This window comes from Erpetoichthys calabaricus, chromosome 4 (assembly GCF_900747795.2).
Source record: "Erpetoichthys calabaricus chromosome 4, fErpCal1.3, whole genome shotgun sequence".
NCBI lineage: Eukaryota > Metazoa > Chordata > Cladistia > Polypteriformes > Polypteridae > Erpetoichthys > Erpetoichthys calabaricus.
In genome coordinates, this window is record NC_041397.2 from 200,762,111 (window position 1) to 200,789,534 (window position 27,424).

Below are 27,424 nucleotides of genomic sequence, written 5' to 3' on the forward strand. Positions count from 1 at the left end.
AAACAAAGCCGTAATGCCTTCATTCACTCCAAAACTGGAAAACAACGTCTCACTTAATTAGGCTAGGAGTCCCAATAAAAGGGGAAGCCACCAGAGGTCCCCAGGATCAGGTTCTGAGTCACTCTAAACTCATGTCACATGTAGTTATGTTGATCGTTTATTCATATTAAAGAGCAGAATTGTCAGCTTACACATCTTTCTTGTGTTGTTGCATGATTTCTTAAGACAAACCCTGAATGGAGTGCCAAGCTTTCACTGGGCACACTACCCACATTCATTTATTTCAGGTCAATAAAAAAAAAACTCAGGCAAGTGGAAAAACATGGAAAAATTCAGAGACACGGACCAGGTCAGTGTCAAAGAGTGCTAACCACTGTGCCATTGTACCAACTGCTTTTTCATTTATATTTCATATACATTGGTTTTGGATTTTGTTTTTTTAAAAAACAAAGGTGGGCAACTGAATGAAAAATAAAATATTTATTAAGTACAACAAATATGATTGGTATTTCTTTGGTAATTCAGTAAATCAAACACCATCTCCAGCCAAAAACATTACTGATTTTCTTTTCCCCCCCAGAATGACTGTAATAAACAAAGAAAAGTCCTCAAGCATTATGTTTGTTAGCCCTGACAAAAAAACTGATACTTTAGAACATGAAAACAAGCAAAAACTCAAAAGGTCGGACAAGATCTTACAAAAGCAATTCACAAAATATGATGAGGTTAACATGTCCAGTACTCACAGATGACTACATTTTATGAATATGTCTCAGTGTGCCCTTTATAATCCAAATATTTAATTTTCAGTTTTCTCAAGCAAAATAAATTAAAAAAAAAAAATCAATCATATCAACAAACAAAAGAAGCACAAAAGATGTGCTCACAATATTAAATACATAATTTAAATCTGGAGTGCAACATTAAAAATGAAAAACTAGAAAATAACAAAATGAGCAATTCTAGGGTGAAGTTCAAGAAGCAGCTTGTTATGTCTGACTGCCCTTTATCATGCTGTCAATTTCTATATTCCTTAAGTGTTTATTTTTTGTTGGCAGCATTACTGTTTTCTTAGTGGTTGGAATCTGATGACCTGGACGGAACCACACTGTTATATAGCTCTCTTTTCATAATTTGTTTATGGTCATAGAGTGCCTAGAAAAAGTATTCAGACCCAAAAAACTATGTTCACATTTAATGGTCTCACATACTAAACTTGCATATTCAAATTCAGATTTGTCTAGCTGATCTACAATACAGCGTGCACCATTACAACAGAAACAAATTGAAAACATTAACAATTTATTAAAAAGAAAATCATCGTTATGAAATTTAAAAAGTATTCATACCGTTTGTAAATATAAGGCTTTGCTATTACCTTACCAAGCTACAAAATTCATTGCTGGCACAACAGGACACCATCAATGGCATGATCAGCTATTCTAAATTAATTTCTGACGATAACTACACCTTCTATTGCTGAGGTCCAGTAGTATGGTAGAGATTTTCCATACAACAAACCAAAATGAAGACAACTGAGCAAATCAGCCATATCATTTTAAAGAAGCACAGATCGGGGAAAGAGTCCATGATATGAAAGTGGAAAATGTTAAACTACATCCACACAACCTTACTCCTCTAAATTTAGCTGCTGAAGAAGAACGACACTCGTCAGAGAACATACTTTAATGCCTGCGGTCACTGACTAAATTACAGAAGTAAGTGACTGTAGCTGAAGAGGATGTTCACAGCTCAACAACCTCCAAGGCACTGCACAAAAAGGGCTCTTTTTTTGTAAGAATGCCAAAAATGAAAAGACGACAAACTGGCAAAACGTTACATCAGAGATGTTGCAAAGGTGTGGTCTTGGGTTCTGATGAGATTAAAGTGGAACTTTTTGGCTTTAACACTAAGTCAGTATGTGTGGTGTAAATCTAACACTGCACATCAGCCAGCTGACAGCATCATGTTGTAGGGACACTTTTCAGCAGCAGCAGCTGAGAGTTGCACTCTGGTGAGGACTGATGGGGAGAAACATGCTATACAGAATACAGACAAATCCTGAAGGAAGACTTACCAGAAATTGTAAACTAGAGAGGAACTTTGTCTTTCAGTACGACAATGACCCAAAGTAAACTGCCACTGCAATAAGGGAGTGGCTTTTAATGAGGAAACCCAATTTGTTTGAGTGTCCCAGTCAGCGTCCTGGCCTGAACCCCATCAAACATCTGCGGTAAGACCTAAACATTGCTGTCCATCTCCACTCCCCAACTTACCTAGCACAGATTGAAATGGACAAATCTCGCTATATCATGTGTAAACATAATAGAGACTTGTCCAAAAAGACTACTAACTGTTATAGGTGTGAGCTGTGGTACAACCAATAACTGAACAAGGTGATGAATTCTTACAAACTGTTGTCAATTCAGTTTTTGAAATTCAATTTTTAATGCTTGCAGTTTTCTTTCTTTTTTTGACAGCACTGTGAAAAAGTGTTTAACTTATAAATAAAAAATCTAATCAAAAATCCAAGGATTTTAGAAATCATTTATGTGGAAAAAGGTGACGGGGCTGAATACATTTTCTAGGCACTGTATATGAAGTATATAATCCACAGCTGGGTTTGGCTGAATGGTTCCAGTTTTGGCATTTCCTCTACCAATGACTATTATTGATGTACTAATTACTTGTTGACCCAGTTATATCCATGACAGCCTTGGACACTTTGCACAAATCAAATATTTTGAGCAAAATGTTGTATCTCAGTTTTACTTTGACATCCAAGAAAAACAAATATGTAGGAATCAGTGAGGTAATATTTTTTTAATTGACAATGGCTGAATTTTTTGAAATGTAAATACAGATTGTCTACTCTTGTGCTATGTGAACAGTACCCACGAGTTTATCTGTTAATTATTTTAGACACTTATGTTCAACACAATCTTGGATACACCATATTGTATATAAACACCAAAACGTTGTTGAAAGTCAGATGATTTATGATATGAACAGTTACAATATATTGTACGTCTTCATTTACTTCTGAACAATTTCAAGCTCTGATCCATATAACAGATACACATTTAAACATGAATTCCTGAGTTTGGTGAGGGCCAAAGTCTGCATAGCAGTGCCGTTTCACCCTTCGTAAAGGCAAATTCATGTAGCATCTGGAATATTAACAGTGTTTTTCTAACCTTACTGAATCAGAATTACCACAATATTAACTTCGCTGATATATCCTTGGAATGCAGCCTTCTATTTGGACTTCTGCTGGCCAGCCACTATACCTGTTTTTTGCTTGGTCAGAATGATTTATCTGTTAGCCATTGGAGAAAAAAAGAAAATAAACATAATTTGAATAAACACCAAACAACTACACAATAACACTATGCACATTTGAAAAAAATAACATTAAATGCTAGTAGTACAACATTAATAACAAATTACATAATGAAAGTATGCTAATCAGTAATATATTACCTGTTCTGATCTGATGTTAGTAGGAAGCACAAATCCTTTTGCTCCTATAAATACCCAATTTGATCGAAAAGCAATCTTCTGAATCTCCTTACTGCCAAGATTGGTAATCTCTGTCTTAATATCACTGGATAGCCTGAACAGGAAAGAAGACGTTTTCACATATTTTAAAGCATGTAGATTATTTTAAAAAATGTCTGTTACAATGCTAAATAAACTACCTTTTATATACTGTACACTTGTATGCCCTTAATTACTGTAAACCATTTATCTTTATTCTTTTGGTATAGAGAATGGCGGCGCGCTTAGACTTGCCGGCTGTGTGCTCTCCGACTCAGATCTTCAACTTCGTTGTTCCTTTGTAAAAGTGACAATGACAATAAAGATCTATCTATCTATCTTTCCAGTTTTTCTATGTGTCCTCTGTAAAAAGTAAAATGCAGAAGTGGGCACGAAAAGAAGCAGGGGGCACTCGACCACACTGTGCCTATTTAGAACTCTTTCTAAACCCAAAGGAACTGCAAGAAAAACATGAGGAAAACATGCAAAACCAAACAGTGTCCAGCCAGTAAATGAACACAAGTCCAAACACTGTGAAGTGACAATGTTGTGCTGTGATGTTGCTGTCAGTTTGGTTATTCTTAAGAACATGAAATCTTTTTCCAGCATTCTCGCACTGTGCATTATTTGTGTTAAAATGCCACTTTCAACATGTTATCATATTCACTCTGTTGTGATGATAGCACTTGAGAACTTGGCAGCTCTTCAATGTCAGCCTTCCCAGCATTCTCTCTCGAGCAGATGCTCCACTGAATAATGATTAGTCACTTTCAACACCAACTGTCTCATATAAACAGTGGGACCATTTAACAATAAACATCTGTAATTTATACCTGGTACTTCCTTCATCATGGGTTGCCATCAAGACAATGGAATTTTGTGGGATATCCTTCATAAATTGAAGCATTTTTCCAGCAAAATCTGAAGGGGAACAAGGAGATGCATTTTAGTAGTTTTAATTATGTATGAAATGTTGCCACAGTGAATATAGCTTTGAAAAAGTGGTTCTATGGTAGTATTAAAACAATAAAACCACAAATGGCAGTTTATTCAAAAGGCCAACAACACTACAAGAAAATAGAATAAGGTTAACGTTTTGGAAACTTTTCACCTTGCATGAAGGGAAAAAAAGAAGCAGGGGCATTGCAGAGGATGAAACACTGCTTCCTCAAATATATTTAAAGATGCCTCCTTACTTAACCAGTGGGAGAAAAGCATCTACGTGGCTTTGGCTCCACAGGCAAGATTTGTAATTTACTAAAAAAAAACAAAAAAAAAAAACAACACACACTGGGCCCATTATGAAGCCAAACAGCATGATCAAAGAAGCCAAATATAAGCAGTGATTTAACCTGAAACCTACTAAATATATAACTCTAATTCTGTGTGTGACATAAAAAAAGTGATGTGATGGGGTGAGATGGTCCTAATTTGTAGTAGTTTTTGCACAGCCAGATCTGACAAAATGGCTCAAGTTGATTTAGTCTTGCTATTTAAAGGTCATATTGTATTAATCTGCTTTTGGTTTTTATTTATTTGATATTGTGTTATTAATTATCCTCTTTAATAAAACCCCTGTGTGCGTCCAGTGTCTGTGTGTGTGTCTGTCTTCTGGTGAAGTGCGCATGCGCAGGGCACGGTGCAATGCTTCAAAGGCCACCTAACGTGTCACACAAGACAGAGAGGGCTGGACCTATAAAATATCACGCGGCAGATCCAATCGGATTTTGGTAAATGAGGTAAGACCTAAAACATAAAGCACGAAAAAATCCATTCGGGTACTGAGACGCGGAGACCAGCTTCCCCATTGTTGTGCAAGTGTTCACTCGGAGGATGTCAGATTTGCGATTAAGAAGCTTGGCCTGGTAAAGTGTAAAGTGTCAGTCGTTGAAGGGGTTTTCCTAAATATACGAATTTTCATGATATTACAATACGATGACTTTTAAAAGTAGATTTATTTTCGCGCACATTACATCAGTTGCTGGGGAGAATCTGCTGATTGCCCACTGTTGTGACAGAAAATTAAACGCATATTACGGGCAGCAAAGCCAGTATTACTGTCAGAGAAAATTACAGGCATTTTATGGGAAAAAATTAATGAGGTAAAAGGTCCCTTGCCATTTAATATAGACTCTTCCTACTAATGTTTATGGACTACTGTTCTAGTGCCCGTTATTGTAACGGGCTTAATGTCTAGTTGTGTAATATTTTGTTGTTAACATTGTATGTATATATACATTTGCTTTATTATTTTCAACTGCCTTGTCTCTTATGTACAGTCTGAGGGGGCGGGGCCACCTGATTATGCAGCTGGGGCCTGTCCCAGCAGTATATATGAAGAAGATGCTGGTCACACAGCTACTTTGTCATTGCTAGTTTGTGGCACCGGATTTTGATTTATGATTCTTTGTTGAATATCCAGGTTTTGACCCTCTTACGATTATACAAGGTACTGATATTTGGTTTCTTGCTTATTGGTTTTGTTTACTTTATGCTTACCTTTAGGGCTAAACATATTTTATGGTTTTTTTCATGATTTCCTCACTGTGTTCTTATTTCTACAAATTCTTTATAATAAAAGGTTACAAAATATTCAAGGAATTTTTTTTTTTTTTTTTTTTGGCCAGAGGGTTTGCAGTTTTCCTCTCTCATTTGATACTGGTGGCTATTTTTGGAAATTTAAAAGTCTAAAAGTCTTAGTTTCATTTTAGGTCAATGTAGGCCTGAAAGTCTGCCTTTTGAGTCTGGGCTAATCAGACTGGTGTTGGGGCCTTTCAAGTGGGCTCACACCAGAAATAAGGGCTGGTTGGCTTTTGCAGGTCTGCTCTCACTATTTGTACACAAAGTATGCTTGAGTACTTGATTGGTACTGTATATGACAGTTCTTGAAAATGAATGACTCTCATTAAGTCCTTGAAAAATATTTAGCATAAATGTGTGGACAAAGCATTTACGATTGTGAGCTATGGAACACAGCAAACATTAGCATTCTATCTTTGGGAATATAAAACAATGACTTTGATGCTTGCATAATAAAATGCTACTATTTCCACATTTCCTCAGATCGCACAAAAATAACATTCTGATGCAATAACTGTCTAAAGTATTTAATATAAAAAATATTGTAATACTCTATTGCTTTTTACTCTGCTTTTACTATTAATGTGCCATTACACCTCAATAAAAATAAAGCCACAATTAGTTCACAGTACATACAGAAGAACATCTTCACAGGACACAGACAAAAATCTGTGAGGGGTGGGAATTCATAATGCTGACATCTACACAACGCAAAGTGACCTTAGAGAAGTTATCATCCAATTTTACTGTATCTGAATTAAAACTGATAATGCAAGAAATTCATTCAAGGTTTTTCTGGGCTTTAAATCACCCACTATTCCAAAAACAGGCAAAAGAAAAACTACATAAATGTGAATGTTCTTTTAACAATCAATTTTGTCAATCTTTTAAAGGTTCTTCATTTTTAGGTAAATGTGGCATATCATTTCTGGGTTTGAACCCTGCAACTGGTTATCTGTCTGGAGAATAAGTTCAGGCCAAAACCTGACCCTGAATTTGACTGAGCAATTTTAAAATGCGGTGTTGTGTTATTCTCAGGTAATTAAAGGAATGGTTATACTTTACATGTGGTAATACATTATTCTTAAAATATGGTCAAAATTCTCAATTCGATTATCCTGCACTCTTAATAGCTTCATAGCGTTGACATTCTGGCAGATATAATTAATATTGATCAAATTAAATAAATTATAAAAGGTAAAACATATTGCAAAAAACTACTTTATAAGTAAATGTGTGTAACTTTATGGTTGCTTAGGGAAGCCTTTTGCTTAAAAGCGCTCCACCCAGGATTCTGTACAAGCACACCTCGTGCTTATGTGGACAAAAGGTACATTTCCAAGAAGTGTTGCTTTGTTTTGCTTGTACATTATTATTAACTATCTTGGGTATTGGACACTGAACCTGCCATTGGCTCGGGGTGGGTGAGATTAGAAATATTTCAAAGTTTCCACACATTGTAATAAAAAAATAAAAACTTGTGTCTCAAATTAAATGTATAGTTCAGTGGTCAAGATTTCTATATTCATGCCAAAAAAGAAGATGCCCTCACATTAACTGAAAATCAGACATTTTGTAATGCAACCTGGCAGATTAAAAAGCATACTTTATAAGCATATTGTATATAGCAGAAATAAGAAATAACAAGACTGCAAACCCATTTCTTTGTTTCCTATGACTATATTTTAAATGTCCAGGCTTATGTATTTGTAGTTTGTGCTGCATCAGTGCCACACTGACTTATTTTTGCTTTAATTATGTTAGTTTTTTTTTTTGGGAGTTCCTTATCCTCAATTATGTCATAAGTCTGCAGATACGGGGCTTCTTCCCAAATTAGGAGTCTCAGGTCTGCAATCATTTGGGCTACAGTTTCCGGAAAGGACTATATGTGGCTAGGACTTACCGCACATTTTTAATGGCATACGTTGCTTTTTGCTGCCGTGTTTTTGGTCTCCATTACTTAGAGTTAATTTTAAGATTATGTTGCAAAACTCCTTCTAGACTGAATTGTAGTTTAGACCTATTTCTGTAAAGTTAATCGTGGCTCATTTTGTTATATTTTTACTTTAATAGTTTTAAATTTTTTCTGACCTCTCTTTTGAGTTGTGAAAGATTAGAAAAAAGAGACTTTTAAATTTATTTTGCTCTATGCATCATTTCTTCTTTCTTAACCAACAAGTTGTTTGATTTTTAATAGTTTGCCCCTGAAATTAGTTTGTTATTTATAATGATTAATTTGCATTCATTTCTAACAACTAAGTCAATAAAATTGAATAATTATGTTATACAATGATTATTTGCGGGAGTGGTCTTTTATGCTCTTTAGCCTTCCATTTGTGAATAGTCATTTTTTAAATGAATGTATTCCTTACGCGTACAGTCATGGCCAAATGTTTTGAGAATGACACAAGTATTGGTTTTCACAAAGTTTGCTGCCTCAGCATTTTCAGATCTTTTTGTCAGATGTTTCTATGGTATACTGAAATATAAATACAAGCATTTCATAAGTTTCAAAGGCTTTTTTTGACAATTACATTAAGTTTATGCAAAGAGTCAATATTTGCAGTGTTGGCCCTTCTTTTTCAAGACGTCTGCAATTCGCCCTGGCATTTTGTCAATCAGCTTCTGGGCCAAATCCTGACTGATGGCAGCCCATTCTTGCAAAATCAACGCTTGGAGTTTGTCAGAATTTGTGGTTTTTTGTTTGTCCACCCACCTCTTGAGGATTGACCACAAGTTCTCAATGGGATTAAGGTCCGAGTTTCCTGGCCATGGACCCAAAAGTTTGATGTTTTGCCCCCGAGCCACTTAGTTATCACTTTTGCCTTATGGCACGGTGCTCCATCATGCTGGAGAAGGTATTGTTTGTCACCAAACTGTTCTTGGATGGTTGGGAGAAGTTGCTCTCAGAGGATGTTTTGGTACCATTCTTTATTCGTGGCTATGTTCTTAGGCAAAATTTTGAATGAGCCCACTCCCTTGGCTGAGAAGTAACCCCACACAGGAATGGCCTCAGGATGCTTTACTGTTGGCATGACACAGGGCTGATGGTAGTGCTCATCTTTTCTTCTCCAGACAATCTTTTCTCTGGATGCCCCAAACAATCGGAAAGGGGATTCATCAGAGAAAATGACTTTACCCCAGTCCTCAGCAGTCCAATCCCAGTACCTTTTGCAGAATATCAGTATGTCCCTTAAGTTTTTCTTTGAGAGATGTGGCTTCTTTGCTGCCCTTCTTGACACCAGGCCATCCTCCAAAGGTCTTCGCCTCACCATGTGCGCAGATGCATTCACACCTGCCTGCTGCCATTCCTGAACAAGCTCTGCACTGGTGGTGCCCCGATCCCACAGCTGAATCAACTTTAGGAGACAGTCCTGGCGCTTGCTGTACTTTCTTGGGCACCCTGAAGCCTTCTTCAGAACAATTGAACTTCTCTATTCTAACTCAATCAGCATGAAGGAGTGATCTCCTCCCTTGTCCTGATCAACACTCTCACCTGTCTTAACGAGAGGATCACTGAAATGATGTCAGCAGGTCCTTTTTTTGGCAGAGCTGAAATGCAGTGGAAATGGGTTTTTTGGGATTAAGTTCATTTTCATGGCAAAGATGGACTTTGCAATTAAATGCAATTCATCTAATCACTCTTCATAAGATTCTGGAGTATATGCAGATTTCCATCACAACCATAGAGGCAGCAAACTTTGTGAAAATTAATTATTGTGTCATTCTCAAAACTTTTAGCCACGACTCTCCACTGTACAAGTGCCAAGGAGGAAGGACAAGTATCCTGGCTGAGATGGAGGATGATTTCTTGTTTGACCAGAAGGCCATAATGGAAACATGGCAGGAGTGGAGACCTAACCAGGCCAGAATGCCTTACAATCTTCATCTCGGCTGGGAGAGAAGAATAACGGATGGACTTAGCAAACGTGCTGGGAGCAGCTCATTCCCCAACATAGCAGGTGGCAGTGTTCCTCTGGGCTGAACCCAGTTTGAGCACCTGCAGGGTGGCATGGGAACTGGAGTCTGGAAGAGCAACCCTGTTGTGCTCCTTGGGTGCTGAATGCTGCCAGAGGGCACTGCCGTTGAAAGACTGCTCTGGTTTCCACAACCTGGAAGTGTTCCGGACAAGCAATGCCATGACACAAGCAGTATGCGATGCTATAGCCTCACTGTGATGCTGATACATTTATAGCACGGATAGATACGGGTCAAGACTTTCAGTAAGTTTTATGTATTAACTACGATGAGCAAGGTACTAGCGGGTTTGCGATGAGGAAAAAAAAAAAAAAGAGGAACTTTTTTTTTTTTTAAACTTTTATAAGATATTTGGTCTTACCATCAGGTTGTTTGTTAAGGTTTTTTTTTTCTTTCCCCCCCCCCCCAGAGGTTTAGCCGTATGTTCTGGGTGCAAGACTAGTGCATAACATATCATTTTTACCGACTGGTGTTTTAAAGATGGCGCAGAGGCTAAACGCAGTCACGGGTGCCTGGGAAGGTCAAACGATAGCTATAGGAGAAGTTCAAAAATTGTATTAGTAGTGTACGTGTACCATAATGTTTAAGTTTGTATATTAGTAACCTCGAGGTTAGGTATAAATGTTTTTGTTGTTTATGGTCTTATTAGGTATATGTTGTCGTCGGATATTTTGATTTGTACTTGGAGGGTACGAGTTCCCCGGCAGGTCTTAAATGGTATCTCCCTATGATCAGGTAAGCCGATCCTGGTAATGGAAAAGGCTTTATAAGCACAGTTGTGGCCGCAAGAAGGGGAACGATCGTTTGGAGAGAATTAATAGGAGTTAGGTAGTGTGAGGAACACCAGACAAGAGGTGCCTGAGCTGTTGGTTGCTGTAAAGGAGTGTGAGGCTCCCGAGGACCAAAAACGACGACGATTTTTTTTGAGGAGTTGTACAAGAGTTGTACAATTCCAGCTTTGCCACAAGATAGTACATAAAATTTGTGCTCTGGTAGATCTTCTCCGGTTAACTGTAAGTGCTATTATTGGAAGCATCATGATTTGGAAGCATCATGGAGCAACAACTACTCAGCCACAAAGTGGTGGACCATGCAAGCTCACCCAGCAGAGTCGAGGAGTGCTGAAGTATAGTTTATTAAAAAAAAAAAAAAAAAAAAAATTCATAAAAAAAAAAAATCACCTATCCTCTGAGTCAGTCAGAATAGAGTTTCAAACTGCCTCTGGAAGCAACATTAACACAAAGAATGTGGTTGAGCAGCTACACACAAGCCTTAGATTTGTACTGCTATGGGTCAGCTAGAATAGTGTAGCACACCTCCATTGGAATGTGGAGTGGTAAAAGCTTATTCTGGAGTGATGAATCAGGCTTTGGGCTAGGCCCCTTGATTCCAGTGAAGGGTAAAATATTAGAACATTAGAAAAATTTAGAAAAGAATGGGCCATTCGGCCCAACAAAGCTCGCCGGTCCTATCCACTTAATTTCTCCAAAATAACATCAAGTCTAGTTTTATAGGTCCCTAAAGTCATTTTTCGGGGCTGGTTCGTAGGGCAGTTTTATACACAATTTACATTACATTTCTATTATTATTATCTCTATATATAATCTTCATTTGGATCTTGATCTTTGTTTGTCCGCGAATTAATTAGAAGAAGAAGCACTAGATGGCAGTAGAGAGACAGCTAAAACATAGGCATTGCATTAAGAATCTCCTCCAGGCTTATACTACTGAAGACTGTCACACGTCAAAACACAGACATTCAAACTAAACAAATTGTGCTTTAAATTAACTAATCTTTATATATAATCTTCATTTGGATCTTGATCTTTGTTTGTCCGCGAATTCATGTTCCCCTGACACTGCCTTGGTTGTTACTTTTCTTTACAAACACTGTCGATACCACTCTGTGTTTAGATCTGGCGTCAACGCCGTGCTTTGTGTTTAGATCTGGCGTCGACACCTGCTTCGTTGTCAAGACTGTGGTTTTTTCTGTTTCTATCGACCGGCGTTGGCAGCACTTCGTCCAAATCGAATGTTCACCCGCTTCTTGGAGTCGGCAGTCAGAGTATATAAGTCGGACACACTTCTGTGATTTTCCATCAGTCAGCGTTTGGAGTTCAAGAAAGAAGCATTGGTTCTTCCTTACTCTTTGGATTGCCACAAAGCAACCTGCAAGATTGGAGAAAGGTTGAGAAGAGATCGTGAGAGGAAACGACAGTGTCGTGAAAACAAGACGGACTGTGAACGGAGAGAAGCAGAAATGCTCCTCCACCACCACATAATTACTATTTGGACAGTGATTCCGAGTAGGCTGTTCCTATCGAATCAATGTCCAAGGGTTTTGTTTTGTAATTTTGTTTCCCTTATAAAAAAATCATAATGCTGTGCCAGGAAGGGCCCAGTTCACGACTGGCAGCCACGTTTAAACAGGGAGCCCTTCACAGACAACTTTAACACACGCAACGTAGTTGGGCGCACATGGCTAGTTAAGTTATAATATCGTAATAGAAATTATACAACTTACCATAATGCAGAATCAGTGGGAGCCCTGAACTTGTGTTCCTGCAACCGGATGATCCCATTTGGGGACGATGGAGGTCAGTGACACACGAAGTGTTGCTTATGTTCAGTCTACTCCGTAATCTCGTTTTGGTTGCTGTCATTGCTGAAAACACTGCCTTACAAAGATAGGATGTTGGAAATGGAAGCAGACTTTTCAATGCTTTTGTGGAAACCTCAGGATATTCCGCCTTGACTTTAATCCAAAACGTATGGAGATTTGAAGTTGTCTTAAACATACTTTTAAGGCCACCATCATTTGCAACCTCAAGCAGTTGATCCTCTTCAAGCATAGACAAAGTTGATTCACCTGGCTTATTCACAAATGGATCACAGATCCATTCCTTCCCATTTCGGGGGTCTTTTGTGGTTGGGAATAATGCTCAAACTCTATTGAAGGCTGAGATTGGTGATCATACACCAGCTGGAAGAAAGAAGGCCCTGGCTTGGTATCTTTAACAACCTCTGGTAACGTTTGAAACACATCAAAAATCCCAATGTTCACTTGTCAGCCCCATAAATCAAGTTTGGCTTTGAATGCAGCCACTTTATCTGCCAACTTGAACAACGGGTATCGTCGGTCTCTGCCCCACGTGCTGCTGCTCCACCACTGCCTCAGATTTTCCTCCTCAGGCTCCTCCAGCAGTCCTCCAGCCTGGCTGGATACTGAGTCTACAGAGTGGGTAAAGGTGGGATGCCCTAGTGCCTGAATGCCACTTCATATTGTGAGATGTCTGAACTCTTTTGGGATCCCCCATCCAATGGGAACATCACGCTGAAGTGCGTCCCAAAGCACGATTGCTTCACAGTAGAGCTGTGAGCCTGCTGTTGCCTCAGCAACAGATAAGAGTCTTAAACAGATATGGTGATCGCACTTCGGGATGCTCTTCGGTGTGTTGTTACGTTGACCAGGGAACCAAGAGAGTTTAGAAACCTCACATTTTCTTGAATGAATGCCACATTAATAGGAAAGTTTCTTGAACGAGCATCACTGAACCACATAAAAACTGTCTTCAAATGCAGTAGTTCGCATACATTTGCAACTCGAGATTTTTATTCTTTTTTTGCAGATAACAAAGACATATGCATTGCATTTGTCATTCAAACAGATTGCACATCACAAACATTAACACTGTTACCATTTTTTTGTGTCTGCCGTTTCTATAGGAGGGTGACAATGAGTTAAATTTCAATGGATGTTTTTCAAATGTTGACAAGCAATAAGCAAAAGGAATCAATGAAAACCACAGAAAACAAAAATAGCAAAAAAAACAAAAAAAAAAAACAAAAAACAGTACGAGGAAAGTTCGAAGAAAAAAATTTTTTTGCAATGTTTCTGTTTGGGGATGTGCACAACTGAGCTGCGACAACAGATCTAACTGCTCTGTGGATGATTCATTCAAGCATTTCAGGTCACTTCGTTGTAATGAAAGTATCTGCTGAATGTACTTCGTAGTAACAAGACTTCTATAGACTCGTGTCATATGGGGAAACTGTCGGGACCATAAAAATACTTTGTTGTAATACTCTCTCACCTCGGTCTCTCTCCTCTCTCTGCGCCGCTGCAAAGCCCCGCCCGCCAAGCGTTCTGAAAAGTCTGAGTGAGTCTCCGTTGCTGGCAGATCTCTCGTGGCCCAGCTGTCAGACGGCTGCGGCCTGGTAGTGTGCCGCGGACCAGGGGTTGGGGACCCCTGGCCTAGAGAACAAAATGTACATAGCACTCCAGATGAGGTCTAACCAGTACATTACAAAGGATGAGCATAATCTTCTTAAACGACTTATATTCTACACATTGTGCTATATAACTTAACTTTCTGTCAGCCTTCTTAATGGCTTCTGAACACAGTCTGGAAGTTGATAGCAACAAGTCCACTATGACTCCTAAATCCTTCTCATAAGTAGTAATGAGCGAACTTCATGGTGTTTGCTTCGCCTCAAGTTTGGAGAAATCACAGAAGTGATCACGTGTATATCACTAAACTCAGTGAAATGCATGGAAGCCAATGGGGAGGGACTAACTGAACTAGATTTGACAGGTTTATAATGGTACAGTCACCTTTAAAGTGTCCCTGAGGGCTAGGGAAATGTCTTCTAACTATACTGGACTGATTATTGTAGCCAAAAAGGTGACCTGAGCTATGTGGCAGCAGTGCTAACCACTGCACCATCGTGCCTTTGTGAGATCAAAAAAGAAAGAACACAGTCACAGATGTGCAATCATATGTTTTGTCAAAACAAAGCGGAAATGGTGAAATTGTAGTCAAAAAAAATACGTAGGTCTTTTAAAGGCAGAAAATTCAAAGTGGCTTGTCATAATTACAGATGCTAGCTAGTTTTGTTTTTTGAAGTCTGTTGTTTTGTTTGTTGAAATCAAACTGAAGGCTCTCCAAACTGTCTGTGCTGATGCTTTGCATTTTTTCTTCTATCAAAAAAACAAAAGCATCATGTAAATAGTAACACATTTTTTGTTATTATTTCATACAGTCCCCAGTGTTTGGGTTGTGTGTGTTGGGCTCCTTTAAGGTTTGTTTTCACTATGTTGCTGCACCATGCACGTGGCTAATTATTATGCATGCATAGGACGCACACCTTCTTCTCTTAAATTAACGTGGAACTGGAAGATCGACCTTCACATTTGGCTACAAGCACAGGTAACTCATCCCACAGAGTCTGTAATGCAGATGATTAGCATTATATACCCAGGGGGCAGTCCCACCAATGTTGGCTGTTACAGCTCTGGGGGATGTTGTGTTGGCCTCGTAAAGCATTATGGGGCACTGGTAAAAAACAAACATTCTCCTAAACCGGCTGAATTATCAGTAAATTATATGATAAACAAGGGTGACATGAACGCAGCAAATTCAATGCGAATAACGCTTTGGTGAAATTTGCTCAACACTACTCATAAGGTGTACTTTAAATTTTTTGACCTCTAATTTGTATTCAAATTAGCATTTTTACTTCCTACATGTAATAATTTATATTTACTTACATTAAATTTCATCTGTCACAGATATGCTCAAGACTTTATGCTGCCCAAGTCCCTCTGTAATAATTCAACAGATTCTTGATTATCTGTCAATTCACCTAGCTTGGTATCATCTGCAAACCTAACAAGCAGGTTATTGGGATTTTTGTTATTCGATTTCTTGTTGTTTGGTATTTTAAATATTATGATGGTGATCCTATCACAGTGCCATTTTGAATTGAATATTTGTGTTTGTTACCATTTTATGATATACTTGCATGGCTGCATGTATATTGTTTGCTGGTTTCTCTGCACATTGTCACTCATGTGACTGTTTGGGTCCCCTTGTTATTAGGTCACTTTGTTCTGCCTATAAATGATGGTGGCTGCAGCAGCCAGTATCCTAGTATTAAATCAGTTTTGTAAAAACAATGATCATGGTCATATAGGGTTAGTTAAGGGAAATAATTCCAAGTCAGTGACTTTGAATTATAATATTTTTTGTTTTTGACCGCATTCTTATTTCTTGCCTTGTTTTCTGTTTTGGGCTCTTGAACTCTTTTGCACTTTCCATATTTGAACTAGCACAGTGGTGACACTCTTGTATGTCGCTTTTTAGCTCAAGTCTGTTGCCCGTTTTCTTTTCTAAACCAAAGGATTAATCCCTATTTTTTTCCCTCCAGGCCATATGGCAGAATAGTTAAACAAGACTCTTCTTAAAATTGAAAAGGCTTCAAAAACAAAGAAAGAATGAAACATAAAAGCTGTCCATACAGGCACTGAAACATCCATATAGCCTAAATAGGAGATTTTATTTTGCCACAACAATTATTGTACATATGGATTAGTTATCGAAATTGCCTGAAGTTGAGAAAAAGAATCTTAAGGGTCTTACCTCCTTCCCACATGTCAAAGCTTTCTGCATTAAGAAATTTACCAGATATTGCTGAAAAGGCAAACACAAATAGATGTATTGTTTATTCTTAAGTAATAACAAAATTAATGGAAAACAGTTAACATACATTAGGTAGCTCAAACAGCTGAAGAATTTTAGTGCTAGACAGAAGGGGTTTAACTGCCATAGCAAGTGAAAAACCACAGAAACAGACAAATGACTTAATACATGGCATCATATTTTTAGACTATCAAAGATGATCTTTAACTTACCATTGACTATTGCAACATTCATTCCTCTTCCTGTGTTACCTTTCTCCTCCCCCATTAGGCTGAAAATAATGTAAATGGACATTAAGAAAATTTAAGGTGAGAGAAGAGCTAAAAAATTCAGCCATAATTATTTAGAATTGGTAAATGTTGTATAGTATCCAGACATATATAAATAATGTGAAAAAAAGACTTTTCTACTCTAACATATTTTATATACTTTATTTATTTACTTTTCAAAATTGTACAGGTTTAGTTAATCAGTATCATCATGTACATACTACGGCATCAGGCCTTGCTATCCTAAACTAAAAATGTTCAAACTTTGCCATATCTCCAGTTACTCTTCCTGTATCCTCTGGAGACCAGAGTTGACCTCCTTTAGTAGCCAAGGCAACCATGACCTACAGTGGTCTATGTTGTACAACCCTTGCTACATTAGTGATTAATGAAAGTAACAATGAAAGCAGTTATCACATCAAATGATTTTTTGTTTTGGGGTTTGTCAGAAACCACAGCCCCTGACTTTATTACTGCACCATGTCATATTACACAAATAAAAATCACAGCCCTTGTCACATTTACCAATCAAGCGCCAACGTTCCAGAGTAGTTAGAGACGGCATTATATAAGGCGGCTTAACAGCTGCAGCGAGTTCAGCAGAAATCCTGGCCCCTTCCCCCACCCCATTCTGACATGGCATGTAAAATATGAGACATCAGGCAGACAAGCTCCTCTTCTACTTGTGAGGTTCAAAACGTGTGCTCCTTCTTCCTCGCAACTGCATTCTGTACAAAGGGATGAGCATTCATTGGTTATCAGCTCTCCTACACATACTTTCCGCCCCTCCGACTAAAAACAAAGTCAAACCAATTTGATTTTATCACAGTGACTCATAGACTACTTGTAGTGAATCATTGGGTATGTCACATTAGGTGATCAGCTTCACATAAGCACGACACCGACTGCCTTGAATTTGCTAAGATGATATAAATGAATGCTACAACGTAAATCACTGGAACTGTTAGTTAATGTGACATACGCTTAAATCAATCAATCAATCTCCCTTTTTAAGGTCCAGAAAAGCTTCCATATTTGCTAGGCTCTAATGTAACAAATATATTTATAACATGAAAATACAATAAAAATTGCTGTGTATTTTGTGTTTGTAGTGAAATGACATTTTCTTTCTTTGCACAGTAAAATAGCCTACTGGATTATTCTATTACTCTAGGTTTGGTTTTCATTCACTCAAAAACTATACGTAGTTATAACAAGTTGTATCACACTGTCTTTGTGATTTTGTATTTACAAAATAGCCCTAGACAATGCACTAAAACCTAAAATTGGAATTAAACATTTTCACAATATCTCATAGGTTTTAAACTAATAAAAACAGTGGTGTTACAGAATCCTCCTTATGTGCTGGTAAAGTGAAAACAACTATTGTTCTGCTATGTACTCAAGCAGTTAAGTTTTTAGATGCAAAGAAGAATGACTGGGAAAATGCAGTTTTTTTTTTTTTTTTTTATTTCTGAGCACATAGGATTTCCAGGTTTAGAGTATTTTTTATCCTTTCCTATCCTCCACATTTGAAGTGAGGATAATACGAAGGACATTGTATATGGCTGGAAATGCTTTGGACACAAAACAGTGAGTCTTCTCTAAATAATATTTTTGTTACGATGGAGTTTAATTTTCCTGTTAATTACTATGAAAGGAGACAACTTCAGACAAAGGTTTCTTCTACCATGCATACTTAAACTTTAGATCTAAAAAAAACAAAATATAACCTTCAAAATTTCTCATAAATATTTTGTCTTTTAAGGAAAAGTCAAAGTCTGGACATACAAAATGAAAACTATTTTAAAATATAGTATGTGTGACAGAAATAAATGAAGCAAACTAACAGTTCATCTTCAAAACAGATTTTGGGATGCTTCATGGTATTTGCACCACTTAGTATCCGATAGGCAAAATGTTCTGGAGGGCAAGGTGTCCAATGATCGCACTTCTGCCGTTTAGGAGGTGGTGCTGAAAAGAGAAGAAATGGACAGCTAAGAAAGGGCAGTCAGCATTAGGCATAACTACAATACCAAAAAGGAGTGATGAAAGTTATCTGAAGTAAGATATATAAAATGCAGTGTTCTCTCAGCATAAAATAATGCTGAGTTAACTGCAGATTTTAATTTGGCCCCATGTGAATGTATGAGTGAGTAGACCTCACAAGTTCCTATCTTGCAATGCTGCTGGATTAGGGCTTGAGAATCTTCTGTTATTTTATACCTTGAATAATCAATTAAATGACAAGTTTCTGACCAGCTAAGATGCAGGAAATCAATTAATTTATTGTAATTGTATTCCTAAACCTAATTTACCTGCAAGAAGCATTGATTTTGCATGGTTTATCTTATGCACTATACATTTTGTCATTTGAAATATCTTTCCAATCCTGCTGTACAACTGCCTTTTTGGAGATGGCCTTTGTTACTCTATTGTGTTTTGGAAAAACACCAGTAAAATAGACCTAGACATGAATGTTCCCCTGGAGATGGTCCGACTATCTAGCATGACTTGTGCTTAAAGGAGACTCGCACAATACTTGCAAAACTTACTCTTCCTTCTTCTGAGGGCAACAAGTGCTGCTTTTCATTTACTGTACATCATTTATATGCGGCACTGTCCCGCTCCTCCTCCCCTTACTATAATGGGGGGTGAAAGTGATGTTTCCAAAGAGAGGTGAAAGGGCTGAATGAGGTTTAATGTAAAATATGCAGTTTCTGCAGGGTATTTTAAATAATAACCAAACACTATAATCTTAACAAAACATCTTTGAGATCCATGAGTGAGAACTATTGATGTTATTTCTGTCTGATGGTTTGTATTACCTCCTATCTCTACATAAAACCACAATATTATCTCTTCTATTACTAATACAGAAGTAAAAAAATATATATGTTGGTACTAATTTGGTGCCAAAAGTATGAAAACATAATATTACCAGTGTTTTCACAGTAGTATCAGAGAAAGTTGGCACTGTGCTCATATGTGACAGAAACTATACGAATTACTTCAGAAGTCACAATAATACACAAGAAAAATGAGAGTAAAAACTATGAATAAAAATGGATCACAATGGTGACGCTACAGTAGTGCATCAATACATATCCAAAAAAAAAAACAAAAAAAAAAAAAAAAAAAACACATGCGCACGGGTTCACATTATTTCCACTTACACTTAGTTCAGAAACAGATCTATACATGCTTTAAAAGCAAAAAACAGGCGGTGTACTCACATAACGTGTGTTGTCATGCATCGGTAAGGGGAGAGAAAAGACAACAAAATGAATTGCTTTTAATAGTGTCCTACACAGTCCTGATGAATTAATGGGGGTTTTGTTACAAATAAACAACCCCATTTGGTATTTTATTGCAGGCATCCTCACCAGTTGTGTTTTAATTCTCTCCTTTATTACAACCTCCAGGGGCTTAGAATGTTCCCTGTAATGGAGTTTGCCCTTTTAATTAGCTTGTTAATTCAGTAGTGCTCTCTTGAATTGATGTTACTGGCCCAGCACACCACATCGCAGAATACTGCTCTGCGTATCACATAGTTATAAAAAACGTGAAGAAAAAGGAGCCTGCTCTCCCATTTCTTATATAGTTCCACTGTGTCAATCTTTCAGAAATGTGGACCCCGCATGTAGTATTCAACCACCTCTACATCCACTTCTTGAATGATGACCAGACATTGAGGCTCTTTGGTGTGGCAAAAGACAATATCCAGTTCCTTGGGTTTGCTGATGTTAAGATGCAGACCAAAAAAATGAACATCTCTATCTGACTCCTATACTCTGTCTCATCCCCTTCACCCTTCAGCAATCTACCATAAGTGCAAAATCAACTGAGAATTTCTGCAAGGGGCATGACCTGCGGTCATTTATGAATCCCAATATTTGTTTACTTAAATTATAGTTATGTAACTACTCGATGGATATACCAGTATTTTAAGGCTGTTGTTGTGATTAGGATTTACAGTATATATTTTGTATTGTATTACAGAAAAAGGACCAAAGTTGTTCTCTTCAATAGCAAACGTACTTTAATAAAACACCATTGAATGGGATTTGTTTTTGCCATGGTATTGAAAGGTATTGAAAATTGTAAAGTTTCACTGGTATTGGTATCAAATAAAAGAAAACTCTGGTATTGCTACATCACGGATTACTGATGCCTTAAATGACACTCCTGTTCTTCAGTGGTCTGGCTCCTTCTGGTTCAAACAATGAGCAATTAAGCCAATTCACCTCCTTATTCACTAGATTCCTGCTGTGTGACCTTCTTGACGCTCATCTCTTACACTTCTATTAGCCCAAAACCCTCTATACATCTCTAGACAAAGTGCTCTAAAAATTCCTGAAGGCCCTATTAGGGTTATAATTCTTTGCATTTATATAGCACTTTTCTCACTACTCAAAGCGCTCAGCAATTGCAGGTTAAGGGCCTTGCTCAAGGGCCCAACAGAGGAGAGTCTCTTTTGGCATTTACGGGATTCGAACCAGCAACCTTCCGATTGCCAGTGCAGATCCCTAGCCTCAGATCTATCTATATTTAGCCTATCTGTGCTAAATCCTTCAGGAGCACAAAGTAATATACCAATGCATTCAGTTTTTTCTAGATTTTATTAGATCTGTATTGAGTATCAAAGAAATACATATTTAATGCCCACTGCCATGTGTATTTGGCTCTAAACCTGATAACAAAATCAGGTCATATCCTCCTCATCATTCTCTTTCAAAATAAAATAGGTCTTTGTTTAAGTGATCTGACTGAACCATTATCTGAGAAAGTAAACTTAACTGAGTTAGTTATAGGTCATTTTAAAATCTACAGTGACATTGCTAAATATCAGCTGACTCACATAAAAGCCCAGGTGTAAAGTTTCCACTAGGATCAGATATACTTATAGATGACCTGCTTGTATGAAAGGGACTCTATAAAATGATGGGTGTAAAGTTGCTCTATGAACAGATTTTGATCCTTACTACTCCTTTGGGGTTGCAACTATTTTTGACACTGGTCTTTCAATCGGGACAAATGCTCTTTTGTGGTTTCATTACTCTTCCATGCTGTACTCTGAAAACTTAGCCTATATGTTTCAGGGTTCACTGCATATTTTTCTAAAATTGCCTGTTTCGATAGTCATAATTCATCAACTCTTCAGCGTCCATAGCTACAATTGCAACTCTCATTTTTCCTGTTGGCAGGAGAAGCAGGCAAAAGAGCCCATTCTCCTTTTGGCCAAGAGCACAAAGTTGCTATGCCTCATCATATGGCAACATCATACGGAGGTTCCATTGCTTGGCATAAATGTTCTCATTAACCACCCTAGGTGGCGTTGCTAGCCTTGGTGACAAAGACTCTGGAACCACTATAGAGGATCGCTGCTGGTTCTTGCGCACCTCTTCTTGTAGCTGAACAAACTGATGGTGAGAGTGTTGCCATCTCTGTTCCTGGCGCTGCTCCAATGACTTCTGTGTGGTCATAAACTGCTTCAGCAACTGCCTCAGGGCTTGTATGTCTGTGGCTTCGGCTCACAGGCTTTAGCAAGAACTTGGGGACATAAAGTATCAGGACAGAGAGTTAGTGGGTGTTTTGTCTTGGTAGAGTAATATATATTCCTCTACTTTCCCCTATTGTATTATTAATATGTAGCCCTAGAATGCCTAATCTCACAGACTTACCACTGTTTATAAGGTATTATTGTATATAACTTATCCCCACCTTCCCTTCTATATCTATAACCTCAGGCAATTAGATGTAGTAAAAAGACAAGCAGAAGATAAGTTACACATAATGTATTACTGATAATATTCATAAATAACGAAATGCAAAGTACATTTGAATATTGGCAACCATATAGCCGGATTAAATGATGATATGTAGTTCAGGCAGCACACAGACTTGTAGTTACTTAAAATGTCTCTAGTTAAGGCATCACTGGTGCTCAGCTTTCAGCCACATGTCTGTTCAAAATGGCTGCTAAACTGTGCTCTTCATTGTGTTGTCTTCATCATCACAGGTTAGCAAGATAGAGTTACTTCTTCATCATATGTTGGTTGGTAAGAGAGAGATTGTGAGGTTAAACACATACATTTATAGATGTTCTGTCCAACCCCTAGAGCCAATAGGACATCATGGTACTTAAAAGCTTCTGATCCAAGCCAATTCCAAACAGCCATACCTTGGACCAATGGGGGAATACAACATCTTAAAACCTGCCACCCCCAAGACCATATGTCTAAGTCTTTCTTGCGGGGGTTGAAAGACTTTAGCAGAGAAACACTTGCCAAACTGGTTTAAAGCACATCCTCTCCCAACTCTGTCGTAAAATTCAAAAAGGCTCAGTCGTAAAATCGGGGGACACTAAATTACATTGCTTTGCCTAAATTACAAATAAAGACATACAGAATATTTATTAAGTTATATGTAAAACCTCACATCACAACACTCCACCCCGATGAATATTTTGTACAATGTCTTTATAAACAGTCTTAATTGTTTAAAGAGTCTGTTGAATAACTTGTGCATTGGTTTGCAGTATTTGCTCCCCCAGTGTTAAAAGTTGTCCGTGACATATCTTCTTTATTTCAAAGACAATCTGAAGAACTTGGATGCGCTTCTGATGACTTGTATCTCTCCGGCTTGCTTCAACTGTTCCTTTAGCTTTCTGCAGTCTTCATATGTCATCAGATCTGGTGGTTCAAAATGAGACAAGTCCACACCTTCCACTAAACTAGCCCACTGCAATTTAGTCTGTTGTGTGAATTCCTAAAACTGACCTGGTTTTGTGTCTAACTGCTAATTAGACCCTTGTCCCAAACTATCTGTTTAAGCATATGCAGCTGTATAATTAATATCACAATTTGAAAAGTAACATGCCACAGGTGCCAGTACAACCACTTCTGCCTAAGTGAGAGCACATGTGCCACTGCATAAACTGTTCACAAACCAACCTTTGATGCCCCTCTTTACACATTTGGGGTTGATTTAGTTGCCTCTTGTGCTTTCCTACCCATGGTGCAACTCTTGACTGCCATCAGCCTTTACCAGTATAGGCTGGCATCACCACCATGAGACATCAAAGCTATGCAACTCTTTCATTCCCCCTGTAGGCCACCCCAGAGTTGTTTGCTCACCATATGCATACTCGATGTGCTAAACACCTCAGTTCAGAATTGGCCCACTGGTCCTGTGCCTGTACCACAGCTGACAACCTCAGCAGGGCTTCCGTATTTTCCCCCAATTAGACTATACCTAAACATTGGAACCCATATGTCTTGCAAATGTACCAGCTGCACCAATTTGCTCAGTATACCGCTCTTTAATAATAGTATTTTATTAATTATCCCACTTACTTAATTAATACCCAGAATGTATACTTTATGAGCACAAAATGAATCCCCTTATTTTGGCATTCCTAACTGGTTTGTTCAGTTCTACCCCTTGGAATATAAATTTTCTGCAGTAATGAACAAACATTTCCTTTTAAACTGTAGCTATTCTGACTAGCCTATTATTATGTGACTTGTGTACTTGTTACTCACTTAAACCCCAGGTGGTGTCTTTTTCTTGCTGTCCCTTCAGTTCTTGTTCTTGTCTTTGTCTTTAGTCTTTGCCTTTGGTCTTTTCCGCTGTTTATCCATTCCGCTATGTAGGCAGGTCTGCAAAATGGAAGGTGACAAAGCAGTTTCTGTCCATCTCATCTTTTTGGTTGTTAAACCTGGTGCCAACACTCAAACTTTGCTTCCAAGCATTCATTGGAACAGCTTGGCCACACTGCCACTCTGCTCCAATGTGCTAATGGTAACCCAATCTCCTGCATGGATTTTACTCTGCTAATTGCCTTCACTATTTATTACCTACACTAACCCAAAGTCCGTAAAACCTTCCAATAGAAGTAGCACTATTGCAAAAGATCAGGAAATTGAAACAGACATAACTATTTTCCCTTTCCTGTCTTCCTGTGCTACCCTTCTATTTTTTCATTGCCTGTGTGTCCTTTTCTATTTTATGGTAACTGCCACTTGAAAAAGTGTGGGCTAAAACCTCTCCAGAATCCCAGTGCTAAATCCAGCATCTCTCCTAAAACTGACCTCTGTTCTTTACCCAAGACCAGCTCACTTTTCTCCATTTTATTGCATGGAGATTCTTAGGCTGTCTTTTTAAACAACTGGTCAGTCAGGTTTCGAATTACTGAGCCTAGTTGTGTGTGCTTTTTAATTACTGCTGGCTCCAGCAAAGCTGTTAAGGCTTTCACACTCTTGTGCATTCCTGACTTGCTGGCTGAGCTTGTAAACCTTCCTGCTGCACCATCCCCCCCCCCATCCTTTGTTCTTTGGCTTGACTTGATTCATTCTAACCAACTCCTAAACTGGTGCACTCTTTCCAACGGAGTCATTCTTGCACTAGTACTTTCAGACCATTCACACACAAGCACTCGAATTTCTTTTATTTCCACTGTTCCTTGTTTAAATTCCACACTTTCTTTACTCAGTATCTTTATGCCATTATCCATTTCATGCCCTCTAGTCAACAATTGCCATTCACACTCGCCAGCTTCTCTGCCTTCTATCTGATTTCTTTGTCCTAAATCAAATTTCAGTGCAGCACTGGTTACCTTTCCCAACAGTGGTGAAATATCTATCGGTGTAGCATGTTCTTTAAACACTGGACATACCTCAGAATTGCCTGGAGATTGTGGTGCAGTGGAGAATAATGAAAATAAACACCCTTGATGTTTTCCATTTCTTTCATCTCTCTCCTTTTCCTTGCACTCACATTCCCACTCTTTTTCTGAGCACCCATCTGTCTCGGGTAAGTCACCCACCCATATTTTAGGGTTCCAGTAAGATCCCATTACTATTGCCCCAACTTTCACGATGGGCGATTTTCTCTCCTTGTTTCCCCTGCTTTCTGTGCTTTCCATTTCAGCAGTGGGTGTTGTACATGCTAGCACTTCAAAATTTTCACACCAACTGTTACGTCTTTCAAAACTTTCACATTCCATTTTCACTTTCTCATACTGATCTTCCTTATTACCAATAATACAAGATAGTAAACCTCTTATAACAGCAGCTGTCTTCTTTATACCTGATCTCTGTTTTCCTGCTTTTAATCCTTCCAGCCCCCCTTCCATTTTGTGGCATGCTCAGCTCAGCTTCTGCTTTCTCTACCTGCACTACAGATTTGCATTTCCTAGCTTTAGCCTGCTTACCTCTGCCACTCCACTGGAAGATGGCTGACTTTAAAATTGTAGATTCAGAAATGCCTAAATTTATATTACTCTAATACAATTTGCCACCTTCGTTATGGGTTGGCCTACTTTTGCCCCTGTAAGCAAACATACACATACATACACAAAGATTCTAAACAAGTGCGTGCCGTATGAATGATGCATGCATGTCCCATCACTCCCTAGCACTTTAACCACTTAAATGCTGTATGAATGACGCATGCAATGTTCCACCACTCTCTAGCACTTTAATTAGGGACTCACTACCACCAGCACTAACAAACATGCGGGTGTACTTGTGACACACATGAAGTCTCTACACTTTGTTGGTTATATTCCATTCAGCAACGAAAAAAAGATTTACTTCCACCGCATTTGTACACTGGGTGCCCTAAAATTCACATACATAAACACATACATCAAAACAGTATTTGCAAACAGGGTGCAAAACATAGTTACCTAAAAAATCTTGCCAACTACGCCAATTGTTTTGTCTTGGTAGAGTAATATATATTCCTCTACTTTCCCCTATTGTATTATTAATATGTATCCTTAGAATGCCTAATCTCACAGACTTACCACTGTTTATAAGGTATTATTGTATATAACTTATCCCCACCTTCCCTATCTATAACCTCAGGCAATTAGATGTACTAAAAAGACAAGCAGAAGATAAGTTACACATAAAATAATGTATTACTGATAATACTCAGAAATAATAACAAAATGCAAAGTACATTTGAATATTGGCAACCATACAACCTGATTAAATGATGATATGTAGTTCAGGCGGCACACAGACTTGTAGTTACTTAAATGTCTCTAGTTAAGGCATCATTGGTGCTCAGCTTTCAGCCACATGTCTGTTCAAAATGGCTGCTAAACTGTGCTCTTCATTGTGTTGTCTTCATCATCACAGGTTAGCAAGAGAGAGATACTTCTTCATCATATGTTGGTGTGGTAAGAGAGATTGTGAGGTTAAACACATACATTTATAGATGTCCTATTGGCTCTAGGGGTTGGACAGAACATCATGGTACTTAAAAGCTTCTGATCCAAGCCAATTCCAAACAGCCATACCTCGAACCAATGGGGGAATACAACATCTTAAAACTTGCCACCCCCAAGACCATGTCTTTAAGTCTTTCTTGTGGGGTTCAAAGACTTTAGCAGAGAAACACTTGCCAAACTGGTTTAAAGCACATCCTCTCCCAACTCTATCGTAAAATTCAAAAAGGCCCAGTCGTAAAGGGGGGGGGGGGGGGGGGGGATGGAGGTTTTAAACACTAAATTATATTGCTTTGCCTAAATTACAAATAAAAAAAGACATACAAAATATT

At 38.2% G+C, this 27,424-nt stretch overlaps 2 protein-coding genes across 4 annotated transcripts in view; one reads left to right on the top strand and one right to left on the bottom strand.

The window, feature by feature from the left end:
* Window positions 1-27,424, top strand: part of tmprss2 (transmembrane serine protease 2) — a 226,717-nt gene that overhangs the window by 102,097 nt on the left and 97,196 nt on the right. The window lies entirely within an intron of this gene.
* LOC114650517 (protein FAM3B-like) overlaps window positions 466-27,424 on the bottom strand; it is a 41,072-nt gene continuing 14,113 nt past the window's right edge. For 2 of the 3 annotated variants that reach the window (XM_028800185.2, XM_028800184.2), the window contains exons 3-8: window positions 18,700-18,823; window positions 16,793-16,851; window positions 16,521-16,571; window positions 4,374-4,461; window positions 3,484-3,616; window positions 466-3,319 (exon numbers count right to left, since the gene is read on the bottom strand). In XM_028800185.2, coding sequence (XP_028656018.1) covers window positions 3,224-3,319; window positions 3,484-3,616; window positions 4,374-4,461; window positions 16,521-16,571; window positions 16,793-16,851; window positions 18,700-18,823 — 551 coding nt within the window. In that variant the 3' untranslated portion in view covers window positions 466-3,223. Of the gene's footprint in view, window positions 3,320-3,483; window positions 3,617-4,373; window positions 4,462-16,520; window positions 16,572-16,792; window positions 16,852-18,699; window positions 18,824-22,251; window positions 22,366-27,424 lie in introns of those variants that run through there. The other variant, XM_028800186.2, reaches the window with a different exon arrangement.